The sequence below is a fragment of the Epinephelus moara genome, chromosome 14 (assembly GCF_006386435.1).
Source record: "Epinephelus moara isolate mb chromosome 14, YSFRI_EMoa_1.0, whole genome shotgun sequence".
NCBI lineage: Eukaryota > Metazoa > Chordata > Actinopteri > Perciformes > Serranidae > Epinephelus > Epinephelus moara.
In genome coordinates, this window is record NC_065519.1 from 30,852,955 (window position 1) to 30,867,748 (window position 14,794).

General features: G+C 41.4%; 1 protein-coding gene across 2 annotated transcripts in view; it reads left to right on the plus strand.

Moving 5' to 3' along the window:
• The first annotated feature begins 2,457 nt into the window (after positions 1 to 2,457).
• The window catches only part of LOC126400785 (voltage-gated potassium channel subunit beta-3-like), a 30,585-nt gene continuing 18,248 nt past the window's right edge, over positions 2,458 to 14,794 (plus strand). The window contains exon 1 of one of the 2 annotated variants that reach the window (XM_050061730.1): positions 2,458 to 2,756. In XM_050061730.1, the coding sequence (XP_049917687.1) occupies positions 2,458 to 2,756 (299 nt within the window). Of the gene's footprint in view, positions 2,757 to 7,951; positions 8,077 to 14,794 lie in introns of those variants that run through there. The other variant, XM_050061731.1, reaches the window with a different exon arrangement.

The following is a 14,794-nucleotide window of genomic DNA, read 5'->3' on the forward strand; positions in this document are numbered from 1 at the left end:
ACCAGCTCCCAGACACAGATAATGCCACCGCAGTGTTTTTGGTAACCTTTAATAAAGTAGCCGTTTTCTGTGAACTGTTCTGTGATCAGCTGACTGTCATTAAATTACAGCTGATTGATTGATGAGACAATCTGGACAGAAGAGACATCTGTGTGTGTGTGTGTGCGTGTGTGTGTGTGTGTGTGTGTTGAGACAGTGTAATCCCTGTGGTAGCATAATCTCTAATCCCACTGAAAAACATACTGCATCCCCACAGCCACACACAGTCTCACACTCTCACTGGATTTAGGAGACACCCGCTGGTATAATGCATCTTTTTAAAGAGCTGAACCTCTGAAGGAGAGAGGGACAGAGGAAATGTCTTCACAATGTCAAAATGTCCTCACAATGCATAAATGTCCCCACAATCCAGAAATGTCTTCTCAGTGCAAAAATGTTCTTACACTTCAGAAATGCCCTTGCAGCACAAGAATGTCCTCACAATGCAGAAATGTTCCACAATTTAAAAATGTTGTCGTAATGTGAAAATGTCCTATTAATGCATACAGGTCCTCACAATGTCAACATTATTCTCACAGTGCAGAGACACAGATGCAGTCTTCATGTTCCTGGAATGTCCTCACAATGCAGAAATGTTCTCATGCTGCAGAAATGTTCCACAATGTAACATGTCCTGTCGAAGCAGAAATGTTCCTATAATGCAGTGATGTCCTCATAATGCAGAGATGTCCTTACAATGTAAAAATGGACCCCACAATGCAGAAATGTCCTCATAATGCAGTAATGTCCTCACCATGTAAAAATGTCCTATCAATGCACAAAAGTACTTATGATGCAGTAATGTCCTCATAATGGAGAAATGTCCTTACAAGGTAAAAATGTCCTCACAATGTGAAAATGTCCTGTCAATGTAAAAAAAAAACGTTCTCACAGTGTAAAAATATTATATCAAAGTAAAAATGTCCTGTCAAGGTAAGATGTTCTCACAGTGTAAAGGACTCAGCTGATCTAAAAAAAATACAGCAATTATTCTTTTCCAGTATATATATAGCATATTTGTGATCAGTAAAGTAAATTTATTTCAGTATTGGTCTTTTAGGTACTTTACTTGAATACCTCAATTTTCTGGAACTTTATACCTTTACTTTTTACTCGACTTCATTTATGTGTTAGCTTCAGTTACACTTCAGATTCAGATTAGTAATACACACTCTGTTACTTATCTAATGAAATAAAACATTGTTGTGCTCTGCTGTCCACCAGGATCTCTCAGAGAGAGAGAGAGAGAGAGAGAGAGAGAGAGAGAGAGAGAGAGAGAGAGAGATTAGGGTTAGATTAATTTCGGATGCGGGCAAGAGGCCATATTTAACATCTGTACACAGAGTTTGATATTTGGGAGTTACAGGTTTTAATCCTGCCCGTCTATCAGCAATAACAGGAGACAGACCGATAGACAGACAGAGAGAGAGACAGACATGATATCTGAGTTCTGATTGGTGAGATTAAACCAACAGGATTAATAATATCAGACCCTCAGCAGGGAGACAGAGATGAAGGTGGACAAATAGCTGAAAACAAACTGACAGACAGACAGACAGGTGTATACAGAGTGTGGACGACAGGAATTCGACAGACACCTTTAAAAGGGTAAGGTGTTTGGTTTGTGTGTAACCTCCTGCAGGGGCTGATGGGTGTTAAAAACAGAGAATGTACCGTTAACTTTAACCAGAACTGCCAACAGTGACGGATCTGCCAGGCTCAGATATCACAGACGAAACAATGTGAGGTCACTGAATGTAATTCATCGACTCGTAGACTTGTTCAGTATCAGGTTCATATTACATTACATGACCTGTGTTCAGAACTACTTTTTTGTTTTATGATTTTATCTGTGTGTCACTCTGAATTATATTCGTTCTTTAATACAGCTAATGTAAAAAGGTTAATTTGTATTTCAGCTGTAGCTTGGTTTGCTGTGGTTTGACTGTATTTTGACTTTAGTTTGGTTTGTATCTTTGCTATATCTTGGCTAACGTTTGGTTGCTATTTTGGCTGTATTTTTTGCTGTAGTTTGGTTTACTTTTTTTTGCTATATTTTGGCTTTACTTGGGTTGTAATTTGGTTTTTATTTTGGCTGTAGTTTAGTTTGCATTTTGATATATTTTGGCTCTAGTTTGGTTTTTATTTTGGCTGTGGTTTTGATTTTTGGCTATGTTTTAGCTGTGTTTTGAATGTAGTTTAGTTTGCATTTTGGCAAGTTTTCATTTCAACACTTCTGGAAACAAACTCATTAGCTTTAGCCTTTTGCTAACATTTTTTTCTCCATGTTTATCTCACTGTTTGCTATCATTAGCATTAGTCTCCTCTGTTGTCTTTCACTATTAGCATTAGCCTTAATATTTTTGTCTCTATTGTTAGCATTAGCCTTTGTGTTTATCTCCCTCCTTAGTGTCAGCCATGTTTGCGGGCCGAGCTTCAGGTGCGGGAGCTGCCGTTGGGCCGACGGCAGCAGGAGGAAAAGGCGGGAAGTTTTCAGTGGAGGAGCTGTACGGGTTCAACAAAAAGCCAAAGGTGAACAGAGGGAATTCTGGGAAACCGGAGAGGATTGATGGGAAGAAAGAACCAAAGGAGAAAGAAGAATCTCTGCTGGCGTCTCAGATCCTGGAGGCAGCGAGGAGGCTGATGGAGAGACGACGACTGGAGATCTACCTGAAGGAGTGTGATGTCACCATGGAGCAGAGCAGCATGCCATACAGGTGAGAGAAAGATGACACAGTGAGACTAGTCTATCATTCAGAACAGTGTTTTTTACAGTGTCTTAAAGTGTGTGAGATCATCTGTAAATATTTCCAACATCCACCAGTGACAACACTTAAGTATTTAACAAAATGTCAACATAACAATTGGATGTAGTTGTTGTCCAGTGTTCATATTCATTATATTAAAGTCTAATACCGCTTCAGGTGTATTTTGGTTATAGTTTGGCTGTAGTTCAATTTGTATTTTGACTATTTTTCAGCTGTACTTTGGCTTGTATTTTGGGTTTTATTTTGGATATATTTCAGCTATATTACAGTGGTTTGGCTGATATTTTTGGCTGAAGTTTGGTGTGTATATTGGTTTCAGTTTGATTTATAGATTTCAGCAGTAGTTTGATCAGTACTTTCGGTTGTAGTTTAGTTGTACTTTGTTTGGTTTGGAAGCTCTAATTGGATTTTCACAGCAGTGTGTGAACAGTGATGTAATGATACTGACTGACCACCAGAGGACACTGAGATATTGTGCCTACTGCAGGACACACACACACACACACACACACACACACAGCTTCATGTCACTTTATTTTAGTTAATTGTTTAGTTAATTAACATCATTAACAAACCATTGTTTTATAATCTCTAATGATAATATTTGTATATATAATATATAATAAATATAATCTGAGTAATGTGAGTGGTTCTGGTTTTAACCTGTTTTAATGGCCTCACATCCACAATGATGTGTTGGTTATACTGGTTATAATGGAGCACAGCTGGTACTGGTCAGACTGGTGCACTGAGTCTTAGCTCCACTGATTCTGATTGGCTCCTGAAGCTGCTGAGTCATGGTAGCAAAAGACTGTCTGCTCCTGTCGTTCATCAACTGTGTGTGTGTGTGTGTGTGTGTGTGTGCGCTTCATCTTTTTCCAGAGCAGAACGAAAGCTGAATCAGCATCATCCCTCTCCACCAGCACAACATAACAGTACAGTATTAAAACGTTCAATGTACATTCAAAGACAGTAGTAGTACATTAAAACACAGTATTAATGTACTACTAATGCATTAATACTGTGTTTTAATGTCCTACTAATGCATTTCAATGTACTACTACTGCATTAGTAGTACAATATTAATACATTTAAACACAATATTCATACATTTAAACGCAGTATTAATATACAGTAGTAGCACTACTTTAACTACCCACACAAAACACTACAGTTTCTAAAAAATACTACCAGCATTGTTTTTTCATTATTACTAGTACCTGTTAATTGTACTTCTCATAATAACAGCAGGCTGTGAGGTCATAGTAGCATCTTAACTCTGATAGGTCCTCAGGGAGCAGAGAGAGAGTGTGTTTGTCTTTGTGTGTGTACATGTGTGTGTGTGTGTGTGTGTGTGTGTGTGTGTGTGTGTGAGAGAGAGAGAGAGAGAGAGAGAGAGAGAGAGAGAGAGAGAGAGAGAGAGAGAGAGATCAGCACCTGGAGCTAATACCTGATCAATATGTAAACAAACTGATGAATGTTCTCACATAAACAGGCGATTGTTCTCTCAGTGTTCACCGATTCACTTTTTAGTTTTTAGTCTATACCTCAGCACAAAGGGACATATTGATCCTATTGATCATATTGACCAGAGTGCTGAACTGATGACACAATGGAGACATTTAGGAGACATAAAACTGCAGATTCTGCGTTAGAGGTTTGATGATCCGTAAATAATAATAGAGACCATAATAAAACAAGTTTGTGCTCCGGTCCTGACGTGAGTCTGTTTAGCATTAAAATGACAGATTTCCAGTGGAGATTCTGAATTTAGGTTTTGATGAATAAAGAACATAATTTTTGCAGAGAACAAAGGATGATTATAAATCATTTCACCTCAACACAACATATTTGAATTTGCACACACAGTTATTTTAGACATTTCTTTTTTAAGTGGGTGAAATAATGGAACAGAAAAACTTCTTCTTATTTTTCTCCTTAAATATGTATTCAGCCAGATGAGTTCAGTCGAGGTTTGAAACCTGTTGTAGACCTAAAAATGTGCAGACAAAACAGATCAGGCGACAGATAAAACAGAGGCAGGTGACAGGAAGACGACGGCTAAAATAAGCTGAGAACTAAAGAGATTTAAAACTTATTTTCTGCCTAAAAAAGCAGAGTGGATGTGTGGAGATGTTGAAATAGAAGTCAGAGTCAGAGACTGTGTGTGTGCAGCTACTGCTGTAATCCACATTAGTGACAGCATACCTTCAGCCTGAGGCATCACTGAGACTGTGGTCAGCTCTAATGTTGTGTGCTACATGATGGAGAGAAGAAGAAGATGAAGAAGAGGAAGAGGAGTGGGGGAGGGTCTGAAACTCTTCTTCTTCTCTTGTCTTCAGCATCACATGATCTGCAGGAAGCATCCTCAAAGCTGAGAAACATTAGTATCATATTATCAAGTACTGTGTTTAAGTACACATCTGAGGTACTTTACTTCATTGTTTCACTCTCCACCAGAACAATATAACAGTATGTTACTAATACCTACAAACACATTACTAATATATCTAAACACATAATAACACTAACACTGTGGTCAGAAGGTTGTCTGTAACTGTCGTGGCGGCAACCTAAGAACATGCAGGTGGACACCAGCAGTTAGAGAGGTTGTCAGTCTGAAGAAGAAGGCCTTTCAGGTCTGGCTGGCCCAGGGGTCTCCTGAAGCAGCAGACAAGTACCGGTTCGCCAGAAGGGCTGCAACTGTGGCGGATACCACAGCAAGAGGGAGGAGTAAAGGGGGGCTATGGAGAAGGACTTTAAGTTGGCCTCAAGGAAGTGCTGGCAAACCGTTAGACGCCTCAGGAAGGGAAAGGAGAACTGCTGACACAAACTGGGGATATCGTCAAGCGGTAGAAAGAGCACTTTGAAGAACTCTCGCCCATATCCCTGGCAGAGGTCGCTGAGGTAGTCAAAAAGCTCCCCAGTGGCAAGGCACCAGGTGTGGATGAGATTCGCCCTGAGATGCTGAAGGCTCTGGACACTGTGAGGCTGTCTTGGCTGACACACCTTTTCAGTGTCGCGTGGCAGCTGGGCACAGTGCCTGCGGAGTGGCAGACCAGGGTGGTGGTCCCAATTTTCAAGAAAGAGGACCAGAGGGTGTGCGCCAGTTATCGGGGTATCACACTGCTCAGCCTCCCGGGTAAGGTTTACTCCAGGGTGCTAGAGAGGACGCTACGACCAATTGTTGAACTTCAGATTCAGGAGGAGCAATGCGGATTCCATCCTGGCCATGGAATACTGCACCAGCCCTTTACTTCTGCAAGGTTGCTGGAGGGGTCATACGAGTTTGATCATCCAGTCTACATGCGCTTTGTGGACTTGGAGAAAGCTTACGACTGCATCCCTCGGGAGTCTTTTGGGGGGTACTGCGGGATTGCGAGGTACCAGGGTCGGTGAGATGAGTCAACCAGTCCCTGTATGACCAAAGGGAGAGCTGCGTCCACATAACCGGGGTAAAGTCAGACATGTTCTCAAAGGGTGTTGGCCTCCGCCAGGTTGTCCCTTGTCACCTTGCTTGTGATTTTGGCCTGCAGCGATGCAGACGCTGTGCTGGTCCATCATGGTGAAGAGGAAGCTGAGCTGGAAGGTGAAGCTTTCGATTTACTGGTCCATCTACGTCCCAACCCTTACCTATGGTCATGAGCTGTGGGTAGTGACCGAAAGAATGAGATCTCGGACACAAGAGGCCGAAATGAGTTTCCTCCGTGGGGTGTCTGGGCTCAGCCTGACAGATAGTATAAGGAGCTCAGACATCCGGAGGGAGCTCGAAGTAGAGCTGCTGCTCCTTCATGTTGAAAGTGGTCAGTTGAGGTGGTTCGGGCATCTGATCAGGATCCTCCTGTTAGAGGTGTTCTGGGCATGTCCCACTGGTAGGAGGCCCCGGGGCAGACCCAGAACACGCTGGAGGGCTTACATATCTCGTCTGGCCTGGAATGGCATGCTGATCCCAGGCGTCACAGACTTTTTTTGTACTTTGTTAATATCTTGCTAATTTTTGGGGTTATTTCTTTTTAAGCTGCTCATTGCTTTCTTCCCATGTTTTTGAAAGAGATAAAGCCACAAACAATGATTCTGCATCATTGTTCTCTGGAATTTGACATGTCGACACATCCTTCATCACCACCTACTGGCCTGGCGAGCATTTGGAGTTGTTTCGCGTTCTCGTATGAACAAATATTTTTTAAAATGAAGGTCATGTGGACGAAACACAGAGGAAAAACGTCTATTGTAAGAACTCTCTGTATACATGCGGACAGAGCCTGAGTGACCTGCATCACTCTGTTGATGTCTCTGCACACCTGTCCTGTGTTTTGGCCCATCATGGCCACCATAGCACAAGTGTGTTTTCTTGCCCCAGACTGAGCCTTGCAGGCAGTAATGTGGATACCTTATGATTGAATACAGTATTATAACTGAAGTCACATGAACTCGTGGCTGTAACGTGTTTCCTACATTTTTATGTGTGTTTCCTGCACAGTGACACTCCGAGCTGCTCTCTCTCTCTCTCTCTCTCTCTCTCTCTGTCTGTCAAATGCTCGCTTGCCCAGTGTGCAGCCGACCGAGACAGGAGGGGGAGGGGCTCCCTCCTCCTCCCTCCTCCTCCCTCTGTCTCTCTGGCTCTGTGTCTCTCTGTGTCTCTCAGTGGAGTCCAGAGGACGGACGCTTGCTTAAATTGTGGAGATTCACTTCTCTCGTTTCTCTTTGTCGCCTTGCCTCCATCTGTTTTTTTTTTTCTCCAGTGGACAGACGGACGCTCCTCATCATCACCTTCATCACCTCCACCACCCTCCTCCTCCTCCAGCTGTGGGACTGTGTTGGACAGACGATGGGATGATAGAGACTAACAGAAAGTTGCAGTGTGTGTTTGTGTGTGTGTATGTGTCGTCCTGTAGTGTGATCAGATTGGCTGATTGATCACCCAAAGTTAACATCCCACTCATGAATTCTTTCCATCATCACCATAGTGACCGGCGACCTTGGCGGCAGCGGCGGTTTCCACACAATGTTTTGAGACTTTAAAGCTCATAAGGCTTGTTACCGTAGCGACCAGGATGCAGGTGTCCATAGCGTGTAATGTTGGCGGGGGCGGCAGTGGTGGCGGCGGGGCCAGCGAGCACCCGCTGAAGGAGCGGCGGGTTGCGATGAACACCAGCAGCGCCCCCACCTGTCAGTCAAAGGTCAGGGCGGAGCCAGTCCACAGGACCACCCTGTTAGGCCACGCCCATATGAAGGAAGCCCTTGGTCGTCATAGCAACATGAAGTACAGGTGAGAGAGAGTGAGAGTGAGACGGTGAGACGTCACATGACCAGACAGGTGCAGTGTGTCGACTCGTGTTACAGTGTGTGTATGTGTGTGTGTGTGTGTGTGTGTACCTGTATTTTTGTGAGGACCTATTTGCGTTTAAGACCTTGCGAGGACACTTGGAAAGGGAGGACATTTTGTCTGGTCTTCACCTTTTGGACAGACCTTCAGAGACCTGTTTGAGGTTCAGAGGTGGTTTTAAGGTTCAGGTTTGAACCGGGTTCAGGTTAGGTTTGGGGGGTTATTTTAGGGTGAGGGTTTAGGTAGGGCATTATTTTTAATGAGGGTCCTCACATGTACAGCAGAACATGGCTGCAGTTGTGTGTGTGCGTGTGTGTTTGTGTGTGTGTTTGTGTTTGTGTTTGTGTGTGTTTTCCGTTGGTCTCATTGTTCGAGTGCGAGCGGGGAAACAGACTGGAACGCTGCCACATCTGAGCCGTTTAACCAAACCGATCAGAGCCATTGATCAGCGCTGGGGTATTGATTATTTATTGATGATTGATGTGTCTCTTAAACTCGATCCAGAAACATGGATACAGTTTGAATATTGATGACTCAGATATTGATACTCAGTCTGTAGACACTCTGTGATATTGATGACCTGGTTTCAGACCCAATGATTCAAAATTGACCTGGATTAAATATTGATGACTTGATCTTGGACTGTGACATGAATATTAATGACTTGGCCTTGGACCTAACTATCAAACACTTTAGATTGGACTATAACATACATATGGATGACTCAGACTCTCCTCTCACTGGCCTGGGCCTAGACTTGGACTTTATGACTTTATAATATATGTAAGATTTTGACTTGTACCCAGACAAGAAAATCATGGACTTTGACTCGGACATGAACCTTGATGACTTGGACTCTGAGTTGAATATCAATAACCTGGACTTGAGTGTCAGTACCTTAGACTTAGACATGAATATTAAATACTTGGATTTGTATTTAAATCTAAATATCAGTGACAGTTAATTTGAAACTGACCTGGATATTGATGACTTGGACTCGAAGTTGAATATCATTAATTAGGACTTGGACATGAACACTGAAGATTTGAACTTGTATTGGGAGCTACATATCAGTAACAATTATGTGGACTCTGACGTGAATATCAGTGACTTGAACAAGGTTGTGGATGTGAATATTAAGGACTTGGACTTTAACTCTGACAAGAACTTTGATGATGAGGACTCATATAAATCGATGTCTTGAACTTGGACATCAATTACTATGACTTGAACTTGGACTCAGACATGAACCTTGATGATAAGGATAAAAACCAGGTAACTCAGTGTAGAATTCCGTGGTACAGGCAGAAAGTTTAAAAATGCATCCAAGGCTCTCTGATTATAGTTAAAAATCCTTCATTGATTCATGGATAAACCAGTGTGCTTTGACTAGAGTCTTCATCAAGGTATAAAATCTTTCACATTCAAGTCTGAGTCCAAGCCACTAATATTCCATGTTCTTAATGTCCAAGTCCAAGTCCAACCAAATCATTGATATTCATGATTCCTTGTCATCAGTTTACTTGTCAGGGTTCAAGTTTAAGTTCTTAATATCCACATGTGCCAAACCCAAGTCTGATATTGATGCTTGAGTCCAAGTCACAATCATTCAGATCAAAGTCCAAGTCATCTATTGTCATATCTGAGTCCATGTGTAAGTCAGCAAAATGTAAGTCTAAATACAAGTCGAGAAAAAACACTTGATAGAAATTGCAGATTAAAATGACTATGACTATTCACACAACAGTAAAAAGAGGTTCAATCCAAAATGAAAAATAAGTGAAATGGAATAAAAATTACTTACGGTGACAAACCTGCACAGAGTGATAAGTGACAGAAAATTAAAAATGTACAATGAAATTTAAGGACAATATGACAAAAAGGATGTAAGAAGTCAGAAGGGAATAATAATGATGATACACCCAAGACAGGCTTCTTACATTATCGTCTTTTGGTCATGTTTTTTTTTTTCTTCATGTGTCATTGAGGGTGATTTATTACGTTTTTCTCACATCAGACCCTCCTCTCAGCATCTTATTGTTGTTATGCTTTTGAACTTGTGAGGGTGAACCTTTGTTTATTTTTATACATCCTCTTTTATGTGTACAATATCATTATTGACTGCTCAGGGAAAGAAGTAAGAGGTTGCCACTTATTGGCAATATCTGGCTTGATGGCTCTGTTTCTTTTAAACATTGGGTTGATAATCTTCTTAAAAAGCTGAGGCTGAAGTTTTATTTCAGAAACAAGTCCTGTTTCTCCTTTGAGGCTGACAAAAGGCTGGTTGCTGCTACGTTTCTACTCATTCTGGATTATGGTGATCTGTTGTACATGAATGCATCTGCACAGTGTTTACACATGTTAGATGCTGCATATCATAGAGCACTGAGATTTGTTACTAACTGTAAAGCCCTCACTCATCATTGTACATTTTATTCCAGGGCTGGTCGGCCATCTTTGACCTTCCGTAGGCTCAGCGACTGGTATTTGTTCATTTGAACAGAGATCTGACTGTAGCTTCAGTCTGAGATCTGAAGACTTAGTTTTGTTGTCTTCAAAAATATTTAAAGCTACGCGAATTGTTCTCTGTCTGATTTTAAAGCTCTCATAAGTACCAGGATGAATGATTCGGTTGGGTCTTGATATTGTGCGTAGGTGTTCTAATATTTCTACGTTACTGTGCATCTTTTATGTTTTTTATTGTGTTGTTGTTTGGCTGTAACTTTTTCTTATGCTGCTGTCTTGGCCAGGTCTCCCTTGAAAAAAGATTGTTGATCTCAACTGGATGTACCTGGTTAAATTAATTAATTAATAAGTGCCTTTGTACATATGTTCCTGAGAGTGATCCTTTGTGAGCTCTATGAACTTTTCCTGCCTTTGAATATTTAGGCTAAACTTTATTCCTACTGTCATTTCCTTTTGTTAGTTATTATGAGTAAACTCTTTACGAATATTCCAACTTTATATGTGCTATGAGGTTGTTGTCCATCCACACTGGGCTGTATCTATTGTATAGCAGATTTTTATTTTTATGTCACCTAATGTGCTGGTTTGTTACAGTATATAATCATTTTTATGCCTCCGTGCCGGTGATAGCTGTGGTCAGAGGTATTATGTTTTTGGGTTGTCTCTACATACGTCTGTTTGCACATACATCCATTCCATCCTTGTGAACACGATATCTCAAGAACACCTCAAAGAACATCTTCAAATTTGGCACAAACGTCCACTTGGACTTATCAATGCATTCATTTTTGGTGGTCAAAAGCCAAGGCCACTGTGACCTTGTCCGTGTCATTTCTCGTAAACACGATATCTCAAGGACGCCTTGAGAGAATTTCTTCAAATTTGGCACCAAAGTTGACTTGGACTTGAGGATGATCTGATAGGATTTTGGGGGTCAAGGGTCAAAGGTCAAGGTCACTGCAACAATGTCTATCAAGGTCACTATGGGGTAATATCCTTACATTTGACACATACGTCCACGTGGACTGAAGAATAAACTGATTACAATTTTGTGGACGAAGGTCAAAGGTCATGATCAGTGTGACTTCACATAGTATGTTTTTGGCCATAACTCAAGAATTGACTTAAACGTGGACTCGTGACATGGGCATGATGATTGATGACTTGGAATTGGATATAATTAAGAAAGACTTGGACAGACGTGAACACTAAGAGCTTGAACTCTGGCGAATATATTGATGACAAGGACTAATGAATATCAATGACTTGGTTGGAGTTGGACGTGGATATTAACAACTTGGTCTCTGAATATCAGTAACTTGAACTTGGACTTGATTGTCAAGGTAACTAAGGACTCAAACTCTGAGAAGAATATATTGATGACAAGACTCAATAATAGGGATTCCATATGAATATTGATGGCTTGATTGGGCTCAGACATGACTACCTATGACTTGGAGCTAAGCAGTGAAGTTTTGCAGCGCTGACTCGGACCTGAACATCAATGACTTGGACCTGGACTCAAACACTCACATGAATATTGATAATTTGGAGAGAAATATTAAATATTGGCAGTGTGAACTCAGATGTGTTGATACTTAAACTGTGATGTGACTGTCTTTCTGTCTCTCAGTCTTTCTGTCTCTCTGTCTCTGTCTGTGATGTCTATAAACAGTTAAAGTGACTTTTGTTGGTATTTTTAGTTTCTCTGTCAAAACGAAGCCGTTTTGTTTCTCTCAGTTTCTCACACAGAAATGCTTTGATGGACTTTAACTGTAACACTGTGTACTTGTGTCTCAATGTACTGCAGTACCTTAACTGTAACGCTGTGTACTTGTGTGTCGATGTACTGCAGTACTTTAACTGTAAGGCTGTGTACTTGTGTGTCGATGTACTGCAGTACTTTAACTGTAAGGCTGTGTACTTTTGTCTCGATGTACTGCAGTACTTTAACTGTAACGCTGTGTACTTGTGTCTCGATGTACTGCAGTACTTTAACTGTAACGCTGTGTACTTGTGTCCTGATGTACTGCAGTACTTTAACTGTAACGCTGTGTACTTGTGTCCTGATGTACTGCAGTACTTTAACTGTAACGCTGTGTACTTGTGTCTCGATGTACTGCAGTACTTTAACTGTAACGCTGTGTACTTGTGTCCTGATGTACTGCAGTACCTTAACTGTAAGGCTGTGTACTTGTGTCCTGATGTACTGCAGTACTTTAACTGTAACGCTGTGTACTTGTGTCTCGATGTACTGCAGTACCTTAACTGTAACGCTGTGTACTTGTGTCCTGATGTACTGCAGTACCTTAACTGTAACGCTGTGTACTTGTGTCCTGATGTACTGCAGTACTTTAACTGTAACGCTGTGTACTTGTGTCTCGATGTACTGCAGTACTTTAACTGTAACGCTGTGTACTTGTGTCCTGATGTACTGCAGTACCTTAACTGTAAGGCTGTGTACTTGTGTCCTGATGTACTGCAGTACTTTAACTGTAACGCTGTGTACTTGTGTCTCGATGTACTGCAGTACTTTAACTGTAACGCTGTGTACTTGTGTCCTGATGTACTGCAGTACCTTAACTGTAACGCTGTGTACTTGTGTCTCGATGTACTGCAGTACTTTAACTGTAACGCTGTGTACTTGTGTCCTGATGTACTGCAGTACCTGAAATGTAACGCTGTGTACTTGTGTCCTGATGTACTGCAGTACTTTAACTGTAACGCTGTGTACTTGTGTCCTAATGTACTGCAGTACCTGAAATGTAACGCTGAGTACTTGTGTCCTGATGTACTGCAGTACCTTAACTGTAAGGCTGTGTACTTGTGTCCTGATGTACTGCAGTACTTTAACTGTAATGCTGTGTACTTGTGTCCTGATGTACTGCAGTACACAGTGCACCATCTGTGTGACCTCTGCAGGATTAAAGGTCCAGATGAGTATATACAGTCCGTGTTAATTAAAGTCAGAGGTTTCATTAGACGCTGCTCTAATCACACACACATGCTGCTGCTGACGTGTGATTGATCGACAGATGATTGGTCAGAGAAAGAACTTTATGTTCATCTGTGATGTGATTGGTCAGAAACCACAACTCCCATCATGCACTACATAGCGTGTGATGTCTTGGTTGCCAAGGTAGCTTTTGTTTAAAGTTCTTTCTTCCCTCCACCAACACATCGCCACGGCAACAGTAACACCAGTAAAAAAAAAAAAAAAAAAGCAACAACCTTGAAAGCAGATTGAATCTGTTTTTGTGTCACTGAGTAAAGTCTGACTCTTAACATTTTGAACATGTTGTAATATCTGCTGGAGAACGATCTGAGACTGGTCCTGTGTGGACTGTGGGGTCCTTATATATAACATACTATATACTGTATGTTTACCGTATGTGTATGTATTCATTAAAATTTTCTGGAACTGCTTATCTTGTTAGGGGTCACAGGGGCTGGAGCCTATCCCAGCTGACACTGGGTGAGAGGCAGGGTTCACCCTGGACAGGTCACCATACTATCACAGGGCTGACACATAGAGACAGACAACCATTCACACTCACATTCACACCTACGGACAATTTAGAGTCACCAATTAACCTGCATGTCTTTGAACTGTGGGAGGAAGCTGGAGCACCTGGAGGAAACCCACGCTGACTCAGAAATGCCCCCCAAAGCTGACCTCTGTCTTTAAAAAGAACCATGGGAACCTTTGACTCTGAGCTCTGTTTCAACACACAAATAATCAAGGTCGTGTAATCATGCTTTCTTCAAATTAGAAACACTGCAAAAGTAAACCTTTTTTTTTTAATCTAAAGTGGACCTTGAAAAAGTCATCCATGCTTTCATCTCGTCTCGCTGGATTACTCTAATGCCCTGTGTTCAGGGCTCAGCCAAACGGCCATTTCCTGTCTCCAGCTTGGTCAAAACTCGGCTGCCAGACTTTTAACTAATTCCAAGAGACCCGCTTTCCAAACTGTATCTATTTACAGTGGTGTGAAAAAGTGTTTGCCCCCTTCCTGATTTCTTACTTTTTTGCATGTTTCCACACTTAAATGTTTCAGATCATCAAACAAATTTAAACATTAGTCAAAGATAACACAAGTAAACACAAAATGCAGTTTTTAAATGAAGGGTTTTATTAATGAGGAAGAAAAAAATCCAAAGCTACATGGCCCTGTGTGAAAAAGTGTTTGCCCCC